Source organism: Ictalurus punctatus, chromosome 4 (assembly GCF_001660625.3).
Source record: "Ictalurus punctatus breed USDA103 chromosome 4, Coco_2.0, whole genome shotgun sequence".
NCBI classification, from domain to species: domain Eukaryota; kingdom Metazoa; phylum Chordata; class Actinopteri; order Siluriformes; family Ictaluridae; genus Ictalurus; species Ictalurus punctatus.
Window position 1 is genome coordinate 31301957 of NC_071284.1, and position 26079 is coordinate 31328035.

Sequence of the window (26079 nt, forward strand, 5' to 3'; positions counted from 1 at the left end):
TCCCTGTCTCTCATGTATTTCAGATCATTTTAATAACTGTAAAGACATATCTAGTGTTTTATGGACGTATGATTTCGAATTAAATGCGAAATCTGTGGTATGTATTGTTTTACTAATTCGTTTTAAACAACTTTGGACGCAAGTTAATGAATACCGTAAGTAGTTCGTGAAAAGGACTACAAAAAGGTCTCTTCCGTTTAAAAAAATACATATATTTCTTGTGCCGAAAACTTATTGACACAATATATATATATATATATATATATATATATATATATATATATAAACTGTTATGGCTCTTGAAACAAATCTAAATTTATGTAACGTTTAATATAATTAATATATATCGTATATTAGGAGTTCGTTTCCGGCACTGGTGTGACGTCACCTCGTTTCCATGGCGGCCTCCTGTGGACATTCTAGTATACAGTCTAGTACTCACAGTAACAAAAATCCCGTACACAACATGCAGAAAATGCTCCCATTTGGTATATAATAATAATAATAATAATAATAATAATAATAATAATAATAATAATAATAAAATATTATTATTATATTGCATATCTGTACATTAACTTATTGTTTGATAATACTGGTTAAAATGATTTTTTTTGGTTTCTTTTTTCGACGACACAATAATTATTTTTCTCGCCTCTAGGTGGCAGTATTGGGTGTTTTGATCCGTCCGCCTTTGACGTCATTTTTAACTGACTGTAAACATGGCAGGAAAGAAAACACTGCACAGGAGTTACTCATAGAGCCATTGCGGCTACAAAATTTAGCTAAGGTAAGAAGAACGCTAACGAAAATAAATTTGTCGGGTTCAGAAGTCTCGGTTTAAAGCAGGGTCGTCGATATAAGAAATGACCTCGCATGTAGAGTTGCAGATGAACTTGAAGGGGAAATAAATAAATGTGCAGATTCACTTTGCAGGAGGGGAAAAACAAAACAAAACAAAACGTTTCCGCATTGCACCTGGCGAACACCTGCTGATTCGTTCCAGCATTGTGTCGACACATAAAGCCTGTTATTAAGACATCTTATGAACTGTTTCCCTTTAGGAAGTGTTGGATGTCACGCGCAGGGGTAACATGGCCTCGAGCTTTGCCCCGCCGAGGCTCGTGGACTTCCTGCTCACAGAGAAACTCGGAAGTGGCACCTATGCCACGGTGTACAAAGCCTACAGGAAGGTGAGACGCACAGAGCATCTCCATTTAGGGTTCCCTCAGTGCTGCTCCTTCAGGCTCCACCCTACTGCACATCTCTCTTTGAGTTCCTCCATCTCCTTTGAGTTCCTCCATCTCTCTTTGAGTTCCTCCATCTCTCTTTGAGTTCCTCCATCTCCTTTGAGTTCCCCCATCTCCTTGCTGCACTTTTGAGACCTCTGACCTCTTCTTCTCGTTCCTCGCTCCGCGTTTGCTTTTAGAGCTTTTAGGGTTCCATCGGTGCTGCTCCTTCAGGTTCGTTATACTCGTTTACTGTAATGATGCGTCGATCACAACCTTCTCCATTATGGGCTTAGCTTCACGTACAGATTAGTGATAATTTAAGTACAAACACGCCGGATACAAACCAGTAACACGTAGCAGTGCTGATTCTGATCGATAGTAGTCCTGAGTTTAGTAGAAATGGATGCTGTCCATTGATGCAGATGCAAAAACAAAAAAAAGTGTTTCAGTGGGCAGAACAATATTTTTCAACAACAACAAAAAAATACTCTAGCAGAGCCGAGAAATGTATTTTAAAGAGTTATTTATTTAGCTGAAGGAAGCTCATCAGACCAGAGACGGGCTGCACGGCTAGAGATATTAGATCAGAAAGAAAAGAGATTTCACGCAGTTTTCGTTTTAATTACCTTGGTTAAAGAAAAGTCAAGAATGAAAATAAACCGGTTAAAGATGAATAGACAGAGAAGGATGTGTTTATTCTCCTCGTGTCCAATTCAAAACCGATATCAGATCTCTTCGTGGCTCTTGACCAGGTCAAGTGGAAACGTGAAGCACTAGTATAATCGTTGCGAATTATCTTATTTATAGCTATTGATGGTTAAGAATGAAAAGGAATATCTGTTGTCACTGGACATTCAGCCGGAATTTTATAGCACTTGAACACCACCGCGTCGAATCGCTCCAGAGACGTCCAGGAGCAGGCTTAGGAACCCCGGAATGAGAAAACTGAGACCGTTCCTTCATGCTTTGTGAAGTACAGGATCGTGCGACACGTTGTCTGGTTACACTGTTCTAATCCTCACGCTGGACTGAAAGCGGACGAGGTTGTATTATTTGTTTGTGTTTGTCCGTTTAGACGGATAACAGGGAAGCCGTGGCCGTGAAGGTGGTCAGCAAGAAGAGCCTGAACAAGTCGTCGATGGAGAACCTGCTGACGGAGATCGAGATCCTGAAAACCGTGCGCCATCCGCATATCGTGCAGCTTAAGGACTTCCAGGTAGAGGCAGAAATGCTCAGTAGAACAACGTTTCCGGCGAGTGAGGTCCCACACGGTTTTGCGATTCACATTCACGCAAAGCGACTTCCGACGAGGCGGAATCGGACGGGCTCTAGCGAGAGGCAAATTCTCATCCAGTAACACTCCTGTTCACGCACAGCTGCAGGAAAAGCTCACATAGCACAAGGGCTGCGCAAGGAAATGTATTTTTTTTTTAATCGTTATTACGGTACGAGATCAGTGGAGTGATCGCGTCACGGCTCGGAAATAATCGAGCTGCTTAGAGTGCGTTACTCATGCACAGGGATGTTCGATCGGTCATTCAGTGCACAGAGGCGTTACGTCATACCCTACGTAGTGCGCATGAGTAGTGAATGGAAAGCCATTTGAAGTTTGGCCTTGCTGTCTTTAAAAAAACAAAAATAATTATAATTCATTTAGTAGGTGCTTTTATCCAAACGAGGAAATACAAGCAAAGCGATTTATCAAGCGGTGAACAATACAAGTAGTGCTACCATGCAAGATTTTACATTTTAAAAAGTTCTAGACAAGCAAAGTGTGCAGAATGTGTATTTTTAAAATACATAAATGTATAAGTGTTGCGGGGGGTTGGCAAGTTAGGGGTTAATTAAGTGTTCGCGGAAGAGGTGGGTCTTTAGCTGTTTTTTTTTTTTTTTTTTAAGATAGTGACGGATTCTGCGGTCCGGATTGAGGTTGGGAGTTCATTTCACTACTGAGGGACGGTCAGTTTGAAGGTTCTGGAAAGGGACATCGTGCCACGCTGAGTAGGCACTATTAAGTGTCGGTCGTTAACCGATCGCAGGTTACGTGAGGGAACATAAACCTCAAGGAGAGTGTTGAGGTAGGGCGGTGCTGTTCCAGACAAGGTCTTTACGTGCACTTGAACATCATCAAGGCCTTGGATTTGATTCGGGCAGCTACAGGAAGCCAGTGGAGAGAGATGAAGAGGGGTGTGATATGGGTTCTCGTGGGCTGGTTGAAGACGAGGCGTGCTGCTGCGGCATTCTGAATCATCTGAAAGGGTTTTGATGGAGCTGACTGGGAGGTCCAGGAGTAATGCGTTGCACTAGTCCAATTTTGAGATAACGAGAGCATGGACTAGTAGCTGTGTCGCCTGTTCGGCGAGATAGGGTATGATTTTCCTGCTGTTGTGTAGAATGAACCTACAGGATCGTCTTTTGACGGGACGTAATAACTGTCCGGGATTGTAGGGTTAATAGTTGCGAAAGTAACATTAGCAGTAAAATATATTGATATACTGTATCTATTCATGTCTTTCCTCAGTCTGTATTTTTGCTTGTATTTCCTCATTTGTAAGTCACTGTGGATAAAAGCGTCTGCTAAATGAATAAATGTAAATATATTTTGCTGCACGTTATTATACATATTACTCTTGCATAATTAGTATTTGTGTAAAATATACATATTTTATTTTAAAGCGCACCTATTATGGTTTTGAAACATGTCTAATTTTGTTTTAAAGGTCTCATGCGATAGATTTACACGCATCCGAGGACAAAAAACACTTTAACGTGCTCATTATTTAAACTGCAGAATTACCCTTTTCCCCCTAGTGTCACAAACGACTCGTTAAATGATTCGTTCTAAATGATTCACTATAAACTCCTCCTTTCAGAGAGCATACTCTGCTCTGATTGGTCAGATGTCCCAGTCTATTCTGATTGGTCTAGCGCTGTCAGCGTGTGTTGAAAAGGAAACGCCCACTACTGTAACGCGTTTCAGCTCCGTCTGTCAGCGAGCAGCCGATGAAGATCAGAGGCGGGGTTTATTGTTATAAACCTACGTACGTTAGTACAGGAAGTAAAGTCTGGAATCAGTAACGACTCGATTCAGCTGTTCAGAATCGATTCCTTCTTTTGGGAGTCGATAACTCTGTTTGTCGTGCGCTTTGATTTTTGAAACTTTGCAGATGTTGGACATTCACAAACAGCGACATATATAACACACTACATGAACGGGAATATTTGAAAAAAACATAATGGGTGCACTTAAAAAAAAAAAGATGAACGCTTGTTATGTAAATAAAAGGAATCTAAAATGACCAGTAGATATACAGTATAAACAGTGTAAACGTGTGTGTTGCAGTGGGACAGTGAGAATATCTACCTCATTCTGGAGTGGTGCTCTGGTGGAGATCTGTCACGCTTCATCCGGAGCCGGCGGATTCTCCCCGAGCGAGTGGCGCGTCTCTTCCTGCAGCAGATGGGTGAGGCTCACATGTGTGTACCCCAGCACACGGAAGCTCAGTTGAGCCAAGTGGCTTTCAGAGGGTTTGTACAGCAGTTGGTGCTGTTGTTCTGGTCGGTAAACAAGCAGTGTGACTCACTGCACTGAGCGCATAAGCTCCCGGTTAATATACTGTACGTCTGTGTTTAAAAAAAAAAAAAAATTATTTATTTTATATTACATTTCCAGCCTGTGCCCTGAAGTTCCTCCATGAAAGGAACATCTCTCATCTGGACCTGAAGCCCCAGAACATCCTGCTGAGTGGCAACGTCCTGAAACTAGCAGGTACACAGGACTAGAAGTGAAAACAAGGTTGCAGACCGATCACTAATTCCCGGGAAATAATTTCCACGTTCTAAGGAAGACTTTATATTAAGGATCGTTGGAATTTTAAGCGTTAAAAAAAATAAATAAAAAATCTCAGCCAGATTTTAATGCAGAGATTCAGAATTTAGGATTCAGGCTTTATCTCTGATAAGTGTAATAGTTATTTATTTATTTATTTTGAATCCCAGTCCTACTCACTTTTACAGTTATTTTTATTCGTGACATTTCCTAATGAATCGAGTTGGTTCTGTTTCCTAAAATATAAACCCATAAATAAGTCATTTGAACCAGAGCAACCCTGACCAGGATAAAGTTACAGGTACGATAGATAGATAGATAAATCTTCAGTAACGGCTTTATCTCGGCTATGATTACTGCGGTTTAAACTAATTATGAGAAAGGAAGTCGTTCTTTAAAATATAATTTCAAACTTCACCACGTTTATCGTATTTTAGAAAGTTCCAACAAACGAAAGCGTAGTCTTTACTGTAGTAGTGTACGGTATGGGGCATTGCTGTCTTAAATCTCACACCTTTACAACATGCTTTTTTTTTTTTTTTTTTAATAGAATTGACTGACGTATTTTGTATTTGTTATCTGTGCAGCGTTATTAGAAATGTCCCAGCCCTCATGCACATGTAAAGTGTGACCTGTTAGTTGTATGCTTCAGCTACTGAGAGAGAATCACTCACACTCGCACACACTCGGCGTAAAAGCCAAACTAAAATCAGTGCGGATACTTACAGCGGTGCATGAAAGACATTTCTGCATAAATACGACCTAAAACATCATCGGATTTTCACACGGGTCCTAAAAGTAGACGACGAGAACCCAAAAATCAGCCCGATGAGCGTCAACAGCTCTTTATCGTGAGGTCCAAGGAAATCTCCTTCGTTCGCGCCATGATAGACGTCCGCAGACTTGTGTTGTGACTGAAGATCAGACTCTGATAGTTCCCTGTTCTTTAAATAAAACAGGACGATCGCTCACTCACACCTGATCGTCATCGCACTGATTGAAAACACCTGACTAGATGTTCCTAGATGTTCACATACTTTTGCCACTCATGGCTATGCAATATTGGATCATTTTCATACCGACCAAGTATAATATTTGTGTCTCATTTGTTTAACTTGGTTCTCGTGGTCTACTTTTAGGACTTGTGTGAAAATCTGATGATGTATTAGGTCATGTTTACGTAGAAAATTCTCCGACTGGCCCGAGTATGTTGCACTCATGCTATTATTTCCGTATTAATCATTCAGAAGCTTCATCTTTACCTTCCTATTGCGTATATACTGTAAGCGCACCATCTAGGTATACAGTAAATTGCGAGTCACTTGGGATTCATCCAACACGGAAGTCATGTGACCTGAATCAACCTCCCCCGGTGTTAGCTGAGCACTACACAGAGCCCTGCTGGATCACGGTAGCGCTGAACGTCTGATATGAAATGAACTTTTATCTGAAAGTTAATCAGCAAATCTCAAAGCAACAGCCATGACCGAAGCGTGTCCTTGCTCATCGCTTTCTCTTTCAGCGTTCCCGTTATCTCTCCCCCTCATCTCTCGCTGTGTGTGCACTGTAGATTTCGGCTTCGCTCAGTACATGTCTCCGTGGGACGAGCAGAGCTCCCTGAGAGGTTCTCCCCTGTACATGGCTCCGGAGATCGTGTGTCGGCGGCAGTACGACGCCAGAGTCGACCTCTGGTCCGTCGGGGTCATCCTTTATGGTGAGAGAGCCTTGGGCGTGTTTTTTTTTTTTATTTATTTTTTTTATCTGGATCGCAAAACTACGGCAAACTTTCCTGTAATTAGACTGGAATTACAGGAAGTATCAACAGAAAGCCATACAGACTGATCTGATTAGTCATGAGCAAAGAGGAACCGTGCAGAACAGGAAAAATCCAGAGAACTTTTTTTTACGGCGAGGTTCTCAGTTTTTTTGGGGTTTTTTATTTTGTACGCTGTCGTAAAGAAAAGCTTATTCTTTTTAAAATGTGAAAATTATGTACAATAAAACCCCCCGACAACAACAACAGGTGGTATTGATTGTTTTCCAATAACAGCATGCCCTGAAATGATAACACAGCAATTTACCAACACTAATCATCTCCTATTCATTAAAGAACAAACGTCCATGAAACAACTTACTTCCTGTTATCGCTTACACTATAACGGCTCTAAACAGTCGTTCCCTCAACGTCCTCTCAACGTCCTCTCTTGTCACATTATTGAGAAATCCCAAAGCTTACAGCTCTGACTGTTTGCGAAGCGCCGGAACTGGAGACTCCTTCTGTAAATGTTAAACAAAAGTCTCTTTACAGAAAACGTCCAGACACCGTATCATCTAAGAGTCGCACACGTCTTTGAAATCTGTTTATTGGGAGCGTCCACCGCCCCGAGCCGTAACTACTGCTGTTAAAGAAAATGAACCCACACCTTCTGACCAATCAGAATTGAGAATGGAGTAGTACTGTGGTATAACTACTGTACTGTAGGAATAACGAAATCTGTTCTACTTTGTCTGAAGTGGTAGGTATCTGAATACTTAGTCTAAGTGTGTGAAATAGAATAAACATGCAAACCGGCTAGATTAGGTCTCACTCTTAACCTGCTTGTGTGTGTGTTTTTGTGTTTTCTACCTCAGAGGCGTTATTCGGTCGCGCCCCGTTTGCTTCTCGCTCTTACGCCGAACTGGAGGACAAAATCCGCAGCGATAAACCCATCGAGGTGAGGTTAAACGATCTTCCTGATCCACTATGGACGGGGTTTGAAGTATTAAACATCAGCTGTGAGGTCCACCGATGTGCCGTGCTCGCCTTAATTAAACCCAGAGAAAGACATGGAGCCTATTTAGTAGTTGCCGTTCGGTGTATTGAAGCAGTAAGCTCTGTAGTGAAGCAGAACAGATGCTGGACACACTGGATTGTACTTCTGGATTAGACACACTGGTGCATGTTTATTGTAGCGTGCAATGCTGAATCAGTGCAGATTGGTTTTTTGGGGTTTTTTTAGAATTAAAAAAAAAAGATTGAGATGGATATTCAAATCCGTGTTTGTGTGTGTGTGTGTGTGTGTGTGTGTGTGTGTGTGTGTGTGTGTGTGTGGTATTCAGCTGCCAGCCGGTGCCAGAGTATCCCGAGACTGTCGGGATTTGTTACTCAGGCTGCTAGAGAGAGATCCAGACTCACGCATCTCATTCGACGAGTTCTTTCTTCACCCGTTTGTGGACCTGGAACACATGGCCAGTTCTGAGAGTCTAGATAAGGCGGTAAGTGTGTGTGTGTGTGTGTGTGTGTGTGTGTGTGTGTGAGAGAGAGAGAGAAATTTTAAACGCTTTTGTATTCGGATTATTACTCAGAGTGCTATAATTTTATTCTCCCACAAACATTGTCAACACCTTCTGACCAATCAGAATTCTTAAGCGTTCCTATCACGTAAACTATCCAAGATGAAAAATTTAAAACCCTGACCTGGCGATTTCCCGACTCTAGAGAGAACGTTAATATTTCATAGTTTCTTTATCCTCGCGCAGTAATCCTAGGTCGAAACGTGTCTCGATTTTCTAATTTCGACTAAATCCCCAATGGCTTCCTGTCCGCTCTCCGTGCTCACTACTTCCTGTATGGTATGACCTACATAGTGTACTATATGTCCTAGAGAACTCCGTTTAAGATGAATAAATAAATAAACGCTCCTTAAATGCGTGTCGGAAACGATCTACTTACATGTAATATCTACAACGCTTTAAAAAGTTTATTTATTTATTTATTTATTTTTTAAAAATGTTACGCATAATTAAAGGTAAGAACTTTCTCCTTTACATGTTCTGACATGGGAAAGTCTTAATTCATGGAGGACTTTGGGATTTTTTTCACGGACGTTCCACAACATCAAATGTAACCATAAACGGGTAAAAAAAAAGCGTGTCATTCTTGAATAGTGATAGTGGTGGCAAATTGTTGTGGTATAAGAGGAATAAAACACTCATTTTTTTGAAGTTAGGAAAAGAATCAGTTTGTTTATATTTGTAAAACACGGACACCCGGTGCGTCCTGTGTTTCTTATTTCTTAGATAAACACGTGAAAAACGTATAGAACTACATTAGACATCTAATGTGTATATATAGAAATTCAAGACTTATTTGAACAAATTAATTCATTATGTGCGTGTGGTTGGATATTGGCAAGTGAGGGCACGTGTGTGTAAATATCTCAAAGACAGGGTGTGTTTGTTTGAGTGCGTGTTTTTAAAGCCTCTCCTCCGCTAACAGTCCTTCTCGTCTGCTGTAAGTCATTTACACGCTCTCACGGGTTTGTTTGAAACCACAACCGCTCCACTTGGATCTTGGAAAGCCTCGACACACTCTGGCGGACGATCATGGCGTTTTTACGATCCGTGTTTGTCTTGTTTGCTTACGCGATTGCAGCTCGGCGTAAACACGAGCGGCGTGATTAAATCCGTACACGTCTGCGCGAGCGCTCGTTGGATGTGAGCGGTGCCAGCGTGCTAAACACACATTTAGTTCTCTCTTCTTCTGTGCCTCTCTCAGAAGGAGCTGGTCCTGCGGGCGGTGCAGAAGGATCAGGAGGGGGAGAAGGCTGCCGCTCTGTCTCTCTACTGCAGCGCGCTGGAGCACTTTGTGCCTGCTATTCACTGTAACACACACACACACACACACACACCACATACTGTACTTCTAATGTAAATTCTTGTTAATAGAATTCCACCAACCTGAAGTTTGGCACTAATTAGAAGTATGATGATGAGGAAATACAAGAAATGTTATACCACAATCACAAAATCATTTCCAAAAGCATTAGGTCCATGCATGTTCCGTTCATTCGTTTTTTACGTACGACAGACACGTATGCAAATGAGATGTTCAAACATAAATGTTTTTGGCTCTAAAACAATGCATATTCCAAACATATTTGCTTGTTTTTCACAATTTCATTCACAGATTCATTCCGGGTTTGGAGACTGTTTGGGGGGCGGGTTAAAAATTAACGAAGGATTTTGAATGACTCAGATGTGTATCAGCGAGTACTGGGTAGCTTGTAGCTTGTTGCTAATGTACTGCTAAAATGGATTACTACGTAGCAGGACGGTGACGGTAAAGAAGGACGATATGATGGCTGAAAAAAACGCTTGCAGGTGCTGCCATTTCAGAAAATTCTAATCACCCAAACCACCCATTTATTAAATGATTTTTTTTTAAAAAAAGAATAATGTTCCAGAGTGCACATCGAGACAATAACCAGAGAAGAGTCTGTAGAATAGCTGACTACAAAAAATAAAATACAATTAATAAAATCTTGTTTTCCCAGTTTCATTCGAAATGAAAAGCGAACGAACGCAACGTGCACGGACCACGTTTCTATCCGTTTCTATCCGCTTCTATGTGTTTCTATCCGTTTCTATCTGTTTCTATCAGCTTCTATGTGTTTCTATCCGTTTCTATCCGCTTCTATGTGTTTCTATCCGTTTCTATCCGCTTCTATGTGTTTCTATCCGTTTCTATCCGCTTCTATGTGTTTCTATCCGTTTCTATCCGCTTCTATGCGTTTCTATCCATTTCTATCTGTTTCTATCAGCTTCTATCCATTTCTATCAGCTTCTATCCATTTCTATCCATTTCTGTCCATTTCTATCAGCTTCTATCCGTTTCTATCAGCTTCTTTGCATTTCTATCCATTTCTGTCCATTTCTATCAGCTTCTATCCGTTTCTATCAGCTTCTATCCGTTTCTATCAGCTTCTATGCGTTTCTATCCATTTCTATCAGCTTCTATGCGTTTCTATCCATTTCTATCAGCTTCTATCCATTTCTATCAGCTTCTATGCGTTTCTATCCATTTCTATCAGCTTCTATCCATTTCTATCAGCTTCTATCCATTTCTATCAGCTTCTATGCGTTTCTATCCATTTCTATCAGCTTCTATCCATTTCTATCAGCTTCTATGCGTTTCTATCCATTTCTATCTGTTTCTATCAGCTTCTATCCATTTCTATCAGCTTCTATGCATTTCTATCCATTTCTATCCATTTCTGTCAGCTTCTGTCCGTTTCTATCAGCTTCTATGCCGCTTCTATCCGTTTTAAGAAAACCGAAGACTTCAGAGCAGGACCGTTTTCCCAGAATCAATTGTTTAATTATTATAATTGAAGCGTTATATCATTTTCAAAGGGGCAGTTTAAAATATCTCCGCCTGTCGTTACAGTGATAACACTGACCAGCCTTTCCCTTCCTCCCGTTCCAATCTCACTTCCTCGTTCGAGACGAAATATTCCTCTTTTTTTTTTTTTTTTTTTTAAAATAAGAAAAAGAGACAGATCCGAGACCTGAGGCTGACCTGAGGGGTTGGAGATTGAAAACATAACCAGATCAATTTCTTCATGATAATATCACGAATATGACTTTCCTTTGAATTTTTTGTTGATATTCAGGAAGCTATCGGGAAGATCTGGAAATGTTCGCGTCCTAGTGAAAGCCTCACACAAAGAATATCGTCCTTGGGACATCCTGCTGAGGTTTACATACTGTAACAAAATAATATTTCTGACAAAAATAATACGCAGCAGAAATATATACTTATCGGTTATCATGCACCAGGTTAAAAGAGTAACAATCAATCAAATAAAATAAATAAATAAACGTAGGTGCAGACGTAACTCACCTGGCGATATTTGTAAAGAATTAACCGAGAGGTTAATTTGAGTCAGTGTTTAGAGTTTTCCTTGCTCTAAAACATCCGAGTCAGTTAATAACTGGATGTGAATCATAGTTTGATTGAATCACAGGATGAGCACATATGCACATTTCCACTCTTCATTACAGTACTTCCTGAATGCTAAACATGCTGAAATAAGCTCTCTAAATATATACGATAGGTATTTCCCAGCGGTGTTAATATATCGATCGTATCACCAAACTTTCCGTATGCACACACGTTTTAACGTGTGAAGGAGGAAACCCGCTGTAACGGTGTTGGTGATTGGTTGATTTTTATCTGTTTTGTTTGATTTGTTATATTTCTTTGCTCAGATGAAACAGACAGACAGAGGAAAGAGGCTCTGAGACAGAAGGTGAGTAAAACGTGATGGATGAGTAGATGATTAGCATCGTTTGTTTTTTTTTGTTTCCGTGCCTACAGAGTTAACCACGTTGCTGCTGATTAAGTGTAATCAACGATCGTATGAAATTTCTTACAGGTCAAGCAGTACGTTTCTCGAGCTGAAGAACTCAAAGCTCTGGTGGCGTCAGACAACAAAATCAGCTTTGAGAAAGCCCAGTCAGCCCGGGACATACTAAGAGGTAAATAGTGTTTCATCTAGCCAGTATAAAAGCACACACACACTGACCTCCCAATAAACGCAAACGTCTGGAATCAGTGAGCGGGTTTTAATCCGAATTGAAGCTGACATGGAAAATCTGAGCGGCGGAAATTCTCCGCTATTACGGCAGCTCTCTCTGAGCGAACGAGAAAGTGGCTTTATTCTTAAGATTTAGACCATTTCGTGGGTCATGGCTCTGATTGTCTTTCTTCTCCCTGTCAGAAATGTCCCGGGACCAGCCACGCTTACTCGCTGCACTGGAATTAGCTGCATCTGCTGTAGCGAAGGTGACGTTCTGTGTTCGCCAGTTCTAAATCGTTATAAATCTGTTGCGGTGCATTATGGGTACTGTACGTCTAACCTGCTGTATCGTACAGGAGGCGTGCGGGATGGAGGACTACGAAACACTGGATATGTATCAGCAGAGTTTGGGAGAGATGCTCTTGGCTCTGGCCGGTAAGACCCTCACTTTCTATAACTCACAACGATGTTCTAGAGAGAACTGACTGATCCTATGCCCCGCCCATGCACGGTTACCGTTGCTATCTGAATAACAGAGACCAGAGTCAAGCGGCTACCGCAAGACGTTATTTTGGAGAGCAGAAAGGTTTCGAGTAGACGCTGACAGGACATACTCGCGCCGATTTAATTTGTCTACTTAACAATACTAGTCAAAAAAGTATTTGAAATATTGACTCTGTCACTTCATATGCATTTACAGAAGTTAATAGAAGTCAATACAGCAGTTATTTTCCTGCTGAAGGACTCCCTGTTTACGCTATTACCATCGAAACTACAGACGAAATGCATCACCTCTGAATTGACGGAGCTGACTTTGATTATCTTAAGTCGTCCCGCTCTATCAGGGTGTCTGTTTAGGTCAGGTGTGTCTTTTGACCGTATTCGGAGCTTTTAAATCAGGCTTTAAGATACCCGACCGACATAACGACGGGTACCGTCGTTGCTAAGCAGTGACTGGACACTCCAAAACATAAAGCGGAGCTTGGGATTGGTCAGTCACGTCCGAGCAAGCCACGTAACCTCCGCTTAAAGGTTTGAATGAGCACACTGACAGGAAGATTGATTAATATCCTGTCTTAGCGTGTGCAGCCAGCCTGTTATTATAGTGCGACTCCGGCTGATGACCTCATGCTGGAGTTGGTCCTAAACGTAACGACAGATGGAGGAGGAGGAAAGAGATTTAAAAGAAGAAGAAGAAAAAAAACGGGAATCGGAGAATGAAAGAGAGAAGTAGAGCGAGTGAGACAAGGGGCGAAGTCGAGAGGAATAGACGAAGAGCGGAGGAAGATGCAGGAGACCGAATCGAGGTTAAATAGAATGATTCAGAAAGTGAATGTGGAAAAAAGAGGGCGAGTTGGAGAGAAAGTTTAAAAGCAGATGTGTGTGTGTGTGTGTGTGTGTGTGAGAGGGAGTGAGTGGTATGGAGGGAGCGAGGCCGTGCCGGTGCCAGGGCAGCGTGTGTGGTACCGCTGCTCTGCCATCTGGATCCCATTCAGCTCCCCTCTCCTCCACTCACACTGTTATTAAATACTGGAAACAAATGAAAACTGTTATCTCTGAGTGTACACTGAGCTCGCGCCAACGGCCCAGAGCACAAAATGAGCTGCACAGCACCCTGAGACCACCCAAACCCACAGAATTACAGCATGAGCAAAGGAATCATTCAAGCAAAAATGTTGGCAGGAACGAGTTCGGATCAGTTATCACTATGGCATTGAAATAAGACCGTGATGGATTCCCAAACCTTGTTAACAATTAAGAGGAGAGGAAAAGCTTGAAAGGTTTTTAAGATGCCGGTGACGCGGTCGGAAGACTAATTGGATTAGAATTGTAACGCTGTCGTGTTTAACACTATTTACCTTTTCGATACTTCCTGCAACGCGGATTTGAAATGAATCGTTGTTTGAGTGAATCAAACGACTCATCAGATGATTCATTATGAAGGAAGTGAAGTTTCGTCCTTAATCTGCTCTTAAAAGCTATACACAAGGTGTTTGACGTGTCAGAGGTGCTCGAAATGAGCTTTTTAGAATGTCAAATATCCCATTTGTTGGTTAAAATGACTGTAAAGGAATGACATTTGATTTGTAACATTTAAAAAAAAAAATTCTGTTAATGCCGTCTTTATCCACAGGCTTTGTAACCTTATAAAAACCTTTGTGATCATACTGAATATAGAGCCTTGTTTGAAAAGGAAAAAGTCTTGAAATAGACGGAGAGTTAAAACCTTAGCAGGAAATCTGTAGTTCTGGTGAAAATAAATTGGCACGATCAGTTATTTTGTTCTCTCGCTCTTTCCCTGCACGTGCAGCCGAGCCTCAAGGCCGCAGGAGAGAGCTGCTCCATAACGAGGTGAGTCAAGATGCTGCGCTGTCTAGCTATCGTGTGTTATGATACGCTTACCAGTCACTTTAATAGGAACACCTGCATCGGCGCATATTTCAAGAGCTTCGGTTAATCAGACATCAGAACGCGGGATAAACGTGATCTCGGTGAGAACCATGGCATGGTTGATCTCCTGCAGTTTTCACTTAGAACAGCCTCTTGAGTTTTTCGTACACAGAGTGTTATGAAAAACAAAGAACACATCCGGTGAGCGGCAGTTCTGTGGGCTGAGACACACTTTGTTGAGGAGAATGGACAGACCGGTTTGACAGAAAGGCTACAGCTACGAAACAGAACAGCTCTTCGGTTACCGTAACAACTCTTTACACACGTGGTGAGCAGAAAAGTATCTCAGAACGCAGAGAAACAGGAAGCCATGGTTCAGTGGCTGACAGGCTCACCGAAACGGGTCCAGCTCACATTTTCCCCCACTCTGATGTTTGATGTGAACATTATCTGAAGCGCCAGATCTGCATCTGCATGATGTAACGCACGCGCGATTAGCTAATTGGATAAATGCGTAAATGTGCGCCGTTACAGGTGTTCCTATTAAAATGACCGGCTAGTGCGTTAGTATCCGAAGCCCTGACGCACCTCAGGCCACATTATCGTGAGTCAGTAATGCCATGCAGCTCTGATACAGAACATTAGCGTGTGTTTAGATGTTATAATTTCACCTTTCTTTTGTAGAAACCACACTAGTTAAGAACTTTATTTGTTATGAGACTGGAGCCAGGAGGCAACACGCTGTCATTAGTTTGATTGTGTCTAGGTTTAGAGGCTGCAGAATGCAACACAAACACGGTTCTGTTCAACACAGAAGCTTCGTACGGAGGAGGCGCGCGAAAGAAAGATGATGAAAGAAAGTGTGGCTTTTAGAGTGTTCCCATCTGAAGTTTTATGAGACCTTAAATAAATTCAGATGTGGCCGCGTTAACCAAAAGCAGCGCTCTCTCTCTCTCTCCCTCACTCACGCTATCTCTCTCGCTCTCGCTTTCTCTCTCTCACTCTCGCTATCTCTCTCACTCTCTCGCTCTCGCTTTCTCTCTCTCACTCTCGCTATCTCTCTCACTCTCTCGCTCACGCTTTCTCTCTCTCACTCTCGCTATCTCTTTCTCACTCTCGCTATCTCGCTCTCGCTTTCTCTCTCTCTCTCTCGCTATCTCTCTCGCTCTCTCTCTCTCACTCTCGCTATCTCTCTCTCTCTCACTCTCGCTATCTCTCTCTCACTATCTCTCACTCTGTCTCTCTCTAACTCTCACACTATATCTCTCGCGCTCACTCTCGCTATCTCTCTCTCTCTCTCACTATCTATCTCTCTCTCTCTCACTCTCACTATCTCTCACTCTATCTCTCTCTACCTCTCTCACACTATATCTCTCTCGCTATCTCTCTCACTCTCTCGCTATCTCTCTCACTCTCTCACTATCAATCTCTCTCTCACTCTCACTATCTCTCACTCTATCTCTCTAACTCTCACACTATATCTCTCTCTCACTCTCTCGCTATCTCTCTCGCTATCTCTCACTCTATCGCTATCTCTCTCACTCTATCGCTCTCTCTCTCACTCTATCTCTCTCTAACTCTCTCTAACTCTCTCACACGATATCTCTAACGCTCACTCTCGCTATCTCACTCTCTCGCTCTATCTCACTCTCGCTATCTCTCTCTCTCTCACTCTATCTCTCTCTAACTCTCACACTATATCTCTCTCGCTATCTCTCTCACTCTCTCGCTCTCTCTCACTCTCGCTATCTCTCTCTCTCACTCTCTCTCTCTCTCTAACTCTCACACTATATCTCTCTCGCTATCTCTCTCACTCTCTCGCTCTCTCTCTCTTGCTATCTCTCTCTCTCTCTCCCTCTCCCTCACTATCTCTCTCTCCCTCTCCCTCACTATCTCTCTCTCACTATCTCTCTCACTCTCTCCCCCTCGTTCTCTCTCACTTTGTCTATCGCTATCTCTTTCTCACTATCTCTCTCGCTCTCTCTCTCACTCTTACTCTCTCTCTCTCACTCTCACTCTCACTATGTCTCTCTCGCTCTCTCTCACCGTACACCAAAAAGGACTAAATGTCCTCACAATAATATCAAACATCCTCACAAATCACCAGGTCTTCACACTATAGACATGTTTTTTTTTGTTTTAATAAAAAAATCTGTAGCTTTGAAAAACTTAAATGAGTCATAAGATTAACTTTTTGGCTACTAAGGTTAAAGTTTTAGGTTGAGGGTCTTTAAGTTTAGCGTTAATTATCTTCAAACAATGTATATGTCAACGAAAGATCTTCACCAAGAGGATCTTTGGAAGATAGTAAGATAATAAAAGTTTGGATGTGTAAAATCGCGGGCTTATAAATCGCTGTGGACTAAAAGATATCGGGACATGCCGCTGTAGTAAAATAATCCACTTCGGGATGCTAACAGTACAGTAACTGCTTCATTTGAAAGATCTTGTAGAATCTTTCAAACGGCACACGACGCCTGAAAACAATATTTGACGATACGTTATCAACATGGCGTCACGTTATCACTGAAACTATTTCCGATTTTCTCAGTCGTTCCTGTTTTCTCTTTCAGATCAAGAGTTTGATGAGTAGAGCCGAGTACCTTAAAAAACAGATCAAGGTAAACTCACGGTTTCCAGAAAGTCTCCTGTGGAAAGCTTGCTTTAGTCTCCAACGGGTTTCTGAAAGGAAAATCCACATAGAGAATCTAATTTAGTTCATTAATCGGTCTTACTCTTTTATGTTCTTTCTGTAATAAAAGACACAGCTCCTAATTCATGTCTGTTTAACTTCGTAGTCTTACACTCCTCACTCTCAGATCCACTCACCATTACTGAATAATAATAATGTGCTTTAAGTTTACTATCTACACAATAAGCCAAGAGATTAAGGGTTAAATCACTGGTGTTTGTGTGTGTGTGTGTGTAGATGCGAGAAACCCAGACAGATGTCTCGCTGGATAAAGATCCGGTTGCTGAATCTGTGCGAATGTGTAAGTGCACCACATTTAACACATTTTATATCACATCAGTGTCCTGCTTACACACCACGAACAGGTCGAATTAAAGAATGATCCATGAAAATGACACGCTGAGATGGATTTATGTTGTCGAGCGTCGAAGGATAAATAATCTCTGTTTACATGCTCGTTTCTTAATCAGATTTTCATCTTAATCGGATTATTGTTGTCTGTGTAAACGCACTGACTGACACTGGAGACTCCTTCCAAAAATGCTGGTTGGTTTGTGTTAAATAGCAGGTTTTAAAAAATCAAATAAACTCAGCTTATTGTTAGTCTGGGATATTGTGGTGCATCCATATTAATGAGTTGTTACTGTAGGAACGACAATGTATTATGAGAACGATCGCATTAATATAAACCTATCATTTGACTTAACACCAAGAACTAGTCAGAGCTGCTGTTCTAGAATATGAATCGACACCTTCTGAATTGAGAAATGAGCAACACTGCGGTGTAATAAAGTGTAACGCGTGCTCGTGTCTGTTTCCATCGAACCTAAACGATTCGCCATGAAGTCTGTGCAGAAAAACTAGTGAACTTAGTCACTGGAGACCCGTAACGCTTTGCTGTTTTGTGTGGCCACAGCCTGTTGCCTGCAGTAACCATGGGAACGTTCAGACTCAGCAGTCACATCACATGACCAGATGGGTGCCGTGATGGTGCACTTCGGATCCGGGACAATCCGATCGAATCCCCGTCAGACTGACTGACTGACTGACTCCGCCCTCGGACCGCGCGACAGCAGACACAAGCTGTTGCGTCGTTACTGTTCGTTTAGAAGTGAAAGTAGTCGGTTGGAGTGATATCTATACGGATTATTTCCACATTACTGTACTGTATGTGAGTTGTTTTTCCTCTTTCCTCTAGTCTGGAGTATAGGGCATTCTGAATATTCTGACATCTAAAAAAAAAAAAAAAACTGAAGAAAAGAAACCTAAATCTGCATCTACTGTACAGAAGTAAATGAATCATTAGAGCTATTCGTTTTCATTCACGCTGTATCACTTTGCTTTCACACACACACTCACACACACACACACACACACACACACCCCTCCCTCCTCTCCCCTCAGTGCAGTGGGGTTCACCGCAGCTCGTCCACATAACGAGTGCGCTGTGTGGTGGTGAACGTGGCTCTGGAACTATGTGGTTTCCTCCCCGCTCGTTCTGCTCTTACATTTACTTTGCGCCACCACACATCGAGTTACGTACCGTTTTCTCCGCCTGCCTCAGACACCGCCGGGTAACACTTTAGATTGGTGATGCAGCAGTAAAAAACCGAAGTGAAGCTCGGAAACTGGTAAACAGATCACTTAAAGCACTGGAGTGTTGTAAGAAAAATGTCTAAAGGGGTTTCTGTTGAGGCCTTTATATATATATATATATATATATATTTTTTTTTTTCTTCTTTTTTGCTGTAGTAATTTATTGTGTTTGATTACAGGAATAAATGAATCTTTCTGCAAATGCTGTTGCTGTGTGTGGACTTACTGAATTAAATTCTTTTTGGTTTCTATAACCCTCTAACACCTTCATCTACCAGGGGGGTGAATCTTCTTCCTAGATTAGACGTGTTAAATTCAAGTTCAGTAATGGACCCTGTTACACCTAATCCAATGTCCATCCTCAAACATGACTTGGACAGAACCGCCGGTTTTTCATTCTTAAAAAGCTATTCAACTCTACTCTCTTACTTACATTGCAAACATATCAAATGTAAATACAATAAAATCAATCCTAACAACAAAAACAATCATTGCAGCACAAAGATAGAGTGAGCATCACATTGAACACTCACTCTCTCTTTCTCTCTCTCTCTCTCTCCTAGTTAAGATGATTTTAAGTTTGTGACACTTTTGGGAAACTATACCCTGTTTACCTGCAGTCGACCTCGTAAGTAATTAATCGAGACCACTTCACCTTTCCGGATGCCTCTTAAAAGCCTTTCTTCTTCTGAAATGCATGGTGATTGCATCCAGAACATGTGATTATACCTATCTCGGTGTCGCACTGGTTCAGCTTGCAGGGAACGTCTGTGAGACTCTCCTACGTGGTCATACTGTCCGCTGGCACGCGTTGTGGCGTCCTGCCGCACACAAAAGGCAGCGCTGTAGTTGTAATTGGCTGCGTGTGGTGTATGGACTGTAATGTCCTCCAGAAGACAAAGCTAAAAGGGTTAAACCTTGGAATGGGTGAAAACCTCATCTCACTACACAGAGTATCCGTCTTACTTTGACGTCGCCGTCATGAATAGAACATTGTTCCCACGAGACAGTAAAATCTGAAACGACCATTTCTCAGGGACTCTAGAGCTGTGTGTATAAGGGGAAGGGTGATCTATTGGTCTGTCCCAGCATCTAGATAAATGAGACACCAAGGCCTAGGTCTTGAGTGCGAATAGCTCTCCTGCGTTTTGTTTGTTTTGATTTTGTTCCCAGAAGCAGACCGAGGGGGGAGAGGGCGGGAAGAGAGACCGAGATGTTTCTGCAGAGTTGTTTTCACAGCAAAATTGCACGCTTCATCACTTAGACTGCTGCAAACATGACAGAAGCACATACATAGAGAAGGGTGGAAAAAAAAACAACAACATAAAGTGTATTGGTAAGGCGTTGGACCACTACGAGCCAGCAGAACAGCTTCAATGTGCCTTGTAACGTGTGGATCCTGCACATCTGTGGAACTGCATCGCTTTTCTGATGGTGGTGATGGAGAGCGTGGTCTAACACATCACTCCAAAATCCCCTGGAGATGTTCAGCTGCGTTTAGTGCTAGTGAGTGTGAAGGCCATAGAGTATGATTCATATCATTTTCATCCTCAGACATTGTGCTCTGTGGATAGGGGCGGAGACATCCTGGAAGAGACCACGCCCATCAGGATAGAAATGTCCTTTTCTCCGTAGGATAAAAACGATGAAATTGCATTGACGTTTCCCTCAAAGGGGACACGTGGAGCCAAACCATACCAGATGAATAAATAAATGCCCCCCTGTTGCATAACATAGCCACCATTTTTTTTCCCTTTTAAGTGAAGAATATCTAAAGAATAAAATCTTCTTTACAATAAACCTGCTTTTATCTCTGCTCTATTTTAGTAGTTGTACTATTATTCTACTAATTAACTAAGATTTACAAAACGTTTCATATTCCTACTATATAAACCGACTGCGCAGCCAATTACTGGAATATCTCACATAAAAATTTATTACATCATAAGTCCAAAACATAAATATATTGCTTTCTGTACATAGAACATTTATGGCAATTTAACAAAAGTCATTTCAACAATACTTAAACTATAAAAGTTAACGCACCTAACGCGGTTACGTCTCGATTTAAAATGCTCATGACAAGGAGCTTCAAAATGTAGGAATTTTAAAAACAAAACAAAACAAAACAAAAACAAAAAAAAACCACACAGATAGGTGAGTTAAATCAAAGCATTTTGGGCCAAAAACAGACCTTCCGTCTTTCTGAAGACTACAAGCGGATGTGTAAGATATCGTTCGTTTGTGTGCCTTCTCGAAGAAACAAAACCAAAAATTCGGCAGACTCACAATCTTTACAAACAAACCGAGAGATACTACTGCTTTTACATTTTTAAAAGCAGAACGTGACTGTATTTTCTCACAAATCACAAGCAAAAGGGACAATGGCTTCTTACAAGACAGCTGTGCAAAAGAAATCCACATTATACCAGAAACAAAGGCCCAACTCAGAACCTAGAGAGAGAGAGAGAGCGTGCGCGAGAGAGAGCGTGAGATCAAGTATTTCCTCTAGGTTTGGGGGGAGGGAAGGAAAAAAAAAGGAGAAAAGGACAGAGGGAGAGAGGAAAAGGGTCACCCCGGGGGGATGATTCATTGAGCCGAGGCGAGACAGACAGACAGACAGAGAGTGAGAGTGTGTGTGTGTGTGTGTGAGAGAGAGAGAGAGACTGAGTGGAAGGGGATATTTATTAGCCTGTGAAGAGCCTCTCCACTTAATTTAACAACTCGATCCTGAAAGCTGCTCTTTTCTCCGGCCGTCCACTGCAAATATTTGAAGTGTAATCATCCCAACAATGAGTGAACAGGCACTGAGTGGTACTCAAACACACGGTGCTCGAGTTCTCTGTTTGTCTTAAGTCTTACTTCAAATAAAAATAAAAAAAAAGACACACTTCAGCAAGCACTTGGGTTAAACAAACCAGACAAGAAGTAAGGACAGAGAGTAAAGTCAGAGAAAGACCGTGTAGAGTATCGCTTGTGTTTTTATTCTCTCTCACGTTAGGTACTGAAGGCTCTGGGTCAGTGAATCGTGAAGCTGAAGGCGTTATGATAGTGGTCCAGGATTATAGCTTCACTCTTGGAACATTTCTTATGTTTCAAAACAAAATCCACAACAGACAGTACATCAGTTGCGAGTTGTTCTTTTGCGTGATTACCGGTCTTTGGCGTTAGAGATGCTCCGTAATTGCTTTATTGGATACTGATTTGTTTTTGTGCTTTTGGATGACCGACCCAGTACATGCAAATCCCAGTGAGAACAATGCAGGCCCATCATTAATCATGAACATAAAGGGTTCACCAATATATCGCAGTGCATATCGCGATACGGAACAATACTGTATAATCGCGGTTAACAGTGAGTTATTATGTTCTGGGCATGCGCAGAAGAACTTTTTCGCGTATCAAACCCCGATCAAGATCAGCGCGAGTGACCCGAGGAACAGGGCCAGATGACCCGAGGAATGCCAGGCACGTGAAGGCGAAACCACAGCACCGGTGTCCACCTCGCGCTCCACTTTTAGCTCGTAATCCTCGTCCTCGTAGACGTCATCGAGGACATCCTGGTCGGGGGCGAGCTCGCGGTCCGAGAGCGCGCACAGGCGGCTCATGTTGTCCTTGACCACCTCGCAGAAGGGTCGCTCCACGCCGTCGCACACGCAGCGCTCGAGCAGGGCGCCGTCCGGCAGCAGACGCAGCTGCTCGATGGTGCCTCTGCATCGCGCCGAGCACTTCCTCCCGTTGAACAACTGTCCACAGTGCGCCAGGTACGCGGACAGAGCCGCGCGGCAGACGGCGTCCTCCTCGCAGCGCTGACGCGCCTCCGTGCACCCGATACCGCCGGCCTCGCGAGTGTGCGTGCGCGGCAGGCACGGCTCGATGGCTCGCTTGGCGCGCCGGCACTCCGGGTCGACCCCGCAGTCGCACATCTCCAGATCCGGACCACGAGCCGTCTGGTTTAACCTCACGAGCGCGCCGACGCAGTGACTCGGGCAGCGGCGCAGCGCGCCCCGGATGTTCCCATCGCACGCGGCCATGTACTGCGTATAGGCGAGCTCGCACTCGCGCTCCTCATGGCACCGGAGCACGGCTTGCCAGCACGCGGGCTCAGCGTTCAGCGCCACCGCGAAACACAACAAGAACACCGCTGGGCCAGGCCAGGTGCCCATGCTCGCTCGCTCACGCGCGCGCGCTAGCCGTTACGTTACGTTGCGTTGCGTTTCACACACTCGCTTCCGGTCCACATTTATCAGAGTGTGGAGGTAGGTCTTCACTGCTCAAGAACGCGGTTAGACTGTAAACATTACAAATTAAACATCAACAACAACAAAGCGAAAAGGTCATTATCAGAATCGTTTAGCCCAGTGTTTACAACCGGTTTTCTTGATAGTTGCTTCCATAGAAACGCCTTCCCGGGTGTCCACAAACTTTCTAACAGGGGGGAAAAAAAGTTAGATTAGATCCACTTTACCGCTTGTGGGAGCGTCTTAAACCGCCGAAACGCTCTTTTGTTTGTGGGGTGCAGATATCTGTCCTCTCGCTCGAGTTTACACTTTCACCGCGTCACTTGTGACGAAGAGAGAGAGAGAAGAAAGAAAGAAGAAAGAGCCCCCTGTATCTCCCCCTTTCCCCATTACGCATTCTGTTTTACGATTGGTCGTAAAGGGAGACTCGTTTCCATAACAACGCAGTTCCCCCCCTCAGTCTCGAGCTGACATGCACGCGGAACAATTCAAATCTCAAAACCTAACGGTCACCGTGGCGAAAACCCAGATCAGATGTAATTAGGTTTAGGAAAAAATTCCCGCATGTAACCGTAGAGTAGGTGCTAGCGGTTTGAAAATGCTACCACACACACACACACACACACACACACTGTACTACTGTGTGTCAAATAAGTTCATGCTCATGGCAGTGTGTGATGTTTAGACATAGCTGATTTGTGATGAAATCTGTGTGGTCTGTGTGTTTGTGTTCCACCACAAATATTTCTGTTTTACCACCACACTCCTTTTACCAGACTGATTCCAAGCAGTCCAAAAAAAAAAAAAAAAACACAACAAAACCCCCCCTGTCCTCGTCCATCTCCTCCTGTCCCCTTTCCCCCATCGAGCGGTTTAATCTGGTATTGAAGAGGAAATGAATGGAGGACAATAGAGTTTTCTGGCCCGTTTCACCCTCTTTGTGTTAAACTGGCCATGCAGTGGACAGCAGGGCCTTTCAATGGGCCTCGGCAATAGGGAAAAGTTTTTTTTAGCATTAATATATTTTACGACGCACTCGAAAAACATTCAGACCCCAAAACCTCTCTGCTATTGAAATGGAAACTATAATGCCTGGGACGGGTTTGGGTTGGACTGCTTTTAAGAAAAGCTTGGGCTACACAATTGTTGGTGTTGTTTACAGTGTTTGTATTGTTTACGGGTTCTACGATGAAAATCAAGCAGCTATACTCAAAAATAAAAATGAACAAAACAATTGTATATTATTTTCAAATATACCTGTTCACTCTGGAGTTAGACCGTTAAAAAAATAAAAGGTTCTTTACAGCACCATAGGTTCTGTAAAGAACCTTCTTCTTGCCAAGAGCCATTTTCATTTGTATAGGGTTCTTGAGTTGAGCTATATGGTCATGAGTGCACATAACGGCTGCACGGGGTTAACTAGCTTAGACCGCTCATTTGTGTACCAATAGCTGTAAATGCACAGGACTGTGTTGGATCGACTAACTGTAACGCTGTGAGAGAGGTCCAAAAAAAAACAACAACTAACAGACATTAAGCAACGTCTTTGGCATTCCGCCAATCAGAAGAAACGTCAGATCGAGCCGATGGAAAGTACAGCGTTTTCTCAGAGAAGTGGATGGAAGAAGTGCCATGGCTTGAATCCGACGATAGCATAGCGCTGACTCTCAGTACGGATTTGAGAGAAAAGTTGAAATCAAATTTTGGGGTCTGCTTTTTGATGGAGGGCACACTTAGCTCAGTGGTTATTAGCACGTTTGCCTCACACCTCCATGGTCGGGGGTTCTATTCCTGCCACGCCCCTGACTGTGCGGAGTTTGCATGTTCTCCCCATGCTGCGTGGTACTCCGGTATTCCGGGTACTCCGGTTTCCTCATCAAGTCCAAAAACATGCATGGTAGGCTGATTGGCATGTCCAAAAGTGTCTGTAGTGTATGAATGGGTGTGTGATTGTGTCCTGCAATGGGTTGGCACCCCATCCAGGGTGTCTCTCACCTTGTGCCCAGAGTTCCCCCATGACCCTGTGTAGGATAAGCGGTACAGAAAATGGATGAATAGATGTTGTGGAACATCCAGAAAACAAGTTAGTTCCTGTTATCACTTACATTACATTACCAGCCTCTCTCTCTCTCTCTCTCTCTCTCTCTCTCTCTCTCTCTCTCTCTCTCTTTACAAAAAAATCTCTATTGATGTTAAAAAAAAGTAACCCGTCGTTGAAAGAGAAACACAAAGTGGCGTCCGCCATGTAAGTCCTGGAGTATGTTGTTACTATAGAAACAGTAACTTATTAAAACAAGTGCACAAATATTAACCTGTGATTTACCTGGTAGTTGGAGCTACTGTCAGTGCTGCTGTTATAGAAAATGAATCAACAGCTTCTGACCAATCAGAATTAAGCATTCAGCAGGAACGTGGTATTAATGCATAACATAACGCAAAGCAGGTCATATAAAAATCTATTTCATGAAAACAATCTGCCCAGATTCATCACGGGTGCTCAGTATCGTTTAGACTGCATCTTTGTGGGATTTCAGGAGTGTGGTGGATATTTTACCCTTATACCACAGCGCTCGAATTCTCAATTGGTTAGTGGGGCTTTGATTAATTTTCTATAACAGCAGTTCTGACAATAGTTCTATCTGTAACTCAAGTCACAGGTTTATATTAACGCACTCTTTCTATAACATTATCTTTTCGACCACAGGGACTGTATGACGGACGATCTACATAATCTAAGGCAAATGATAAATGATGA

The 26079-nt window shown here is 42.7% G+C and overlaps 2 protein-coding genes across 3 annotated transcripts; one reads left to right on the forward strand and one right to left on the reverse strand.

Moving 5' to 3' along the window:
* The first annotated feature begins 6 nt into the window (after positions 1–6).
* On the forward strand, positions 7–19285 carry ulk3 (unc-51 like kinase 3). Of its 2 annotated transcripts, XM_053678163.1 has the most exons (18): positions 470–488; positions 662–790; positions 1065–1193; positions 2308–2448; positions 4576–4696; positions 4906–5001; positions 6632–6775; positions 7693–7775; positions 8161–8316; positions 9599–9704; positions 12094–12134; positions 12261–12363; positions 12606–12670; positions 12761–12839; positions 14716–14756; positions 17369–17416; positions 17725–17788; positions 18404–19285. In XM_053678163.1, the coding sequence occupies exons 3-18, from the start codon at positions 1095–1097 to the stop codon at positions 18418–18420; spliced, it is 1404 nt and encodes a 467-aa protein (XP_053534138.1). In that variant the 5' UTR covers positions 470–488; positions 662–790; positions 1065–1094; the 3' UTR covers positions 18421–19285. The 2 variants fall into 2 exon arrangements, with proteins under 2 accessions (XP_017321250.1, XP_053534138.1); XM_017465761.3 differs by lacking the exons at positions 470–488; positions 662–790 and adding an exon at positions 7–97.
* Positions 19286–21021: 1736 nt separating this feature from the next.
* On the reverse strand, positions 21022–23552 carry si:ch1073-459b3.2 (growth arrest-specific protein 1). Its single transcript, XM_017465762.3, has one exon. The coding sequence runs from the start codon at positions 23247–23249 to the stop codon at positions 22485–22487; it is 765 nt and encodes a 254-aa protein (XP_017321251.1). The 5' UTR covers positions 23250–23552; the 3' UTR covers positions 21022–22484.
* Between the last annotated feature and the right edge of the window lie 2527 nt (positions 23553–26079).

Bases quoted from the DNA above. Each gene is read 5' to 3' on its own strand.
- ulk3 (XM_017465761.3), top strand. From the start codon at position 1,095: ATGGCCTCGAGCTTTGCCCCGCCGAGGCTCGTGGACTTCCTGCTCACA. The intron at 14,757-17,368 runs GTGAGTCAAGAT...TTTCTCTTTCAG, and splicing joins GAGAGCTGCTCCATAACGAG to ATCAAGAGTTTGATGAGTAG. The intron at 17,417-17,724 runs GTAAACTCACGG...GTGTGTGTGTAG, and splicing joins ACCTTAAAAAACAGATCAAG to ATGCGAGAAACCCAGACAGA.
- si:ch1073-459b3.2 (XM_017465762.3), bottom strand. From the start codon at position 23,249: ATGGGCACCTGGCCTGGCCCAGCGGTGTTCTTGTTGTGTTTCGCGGTG.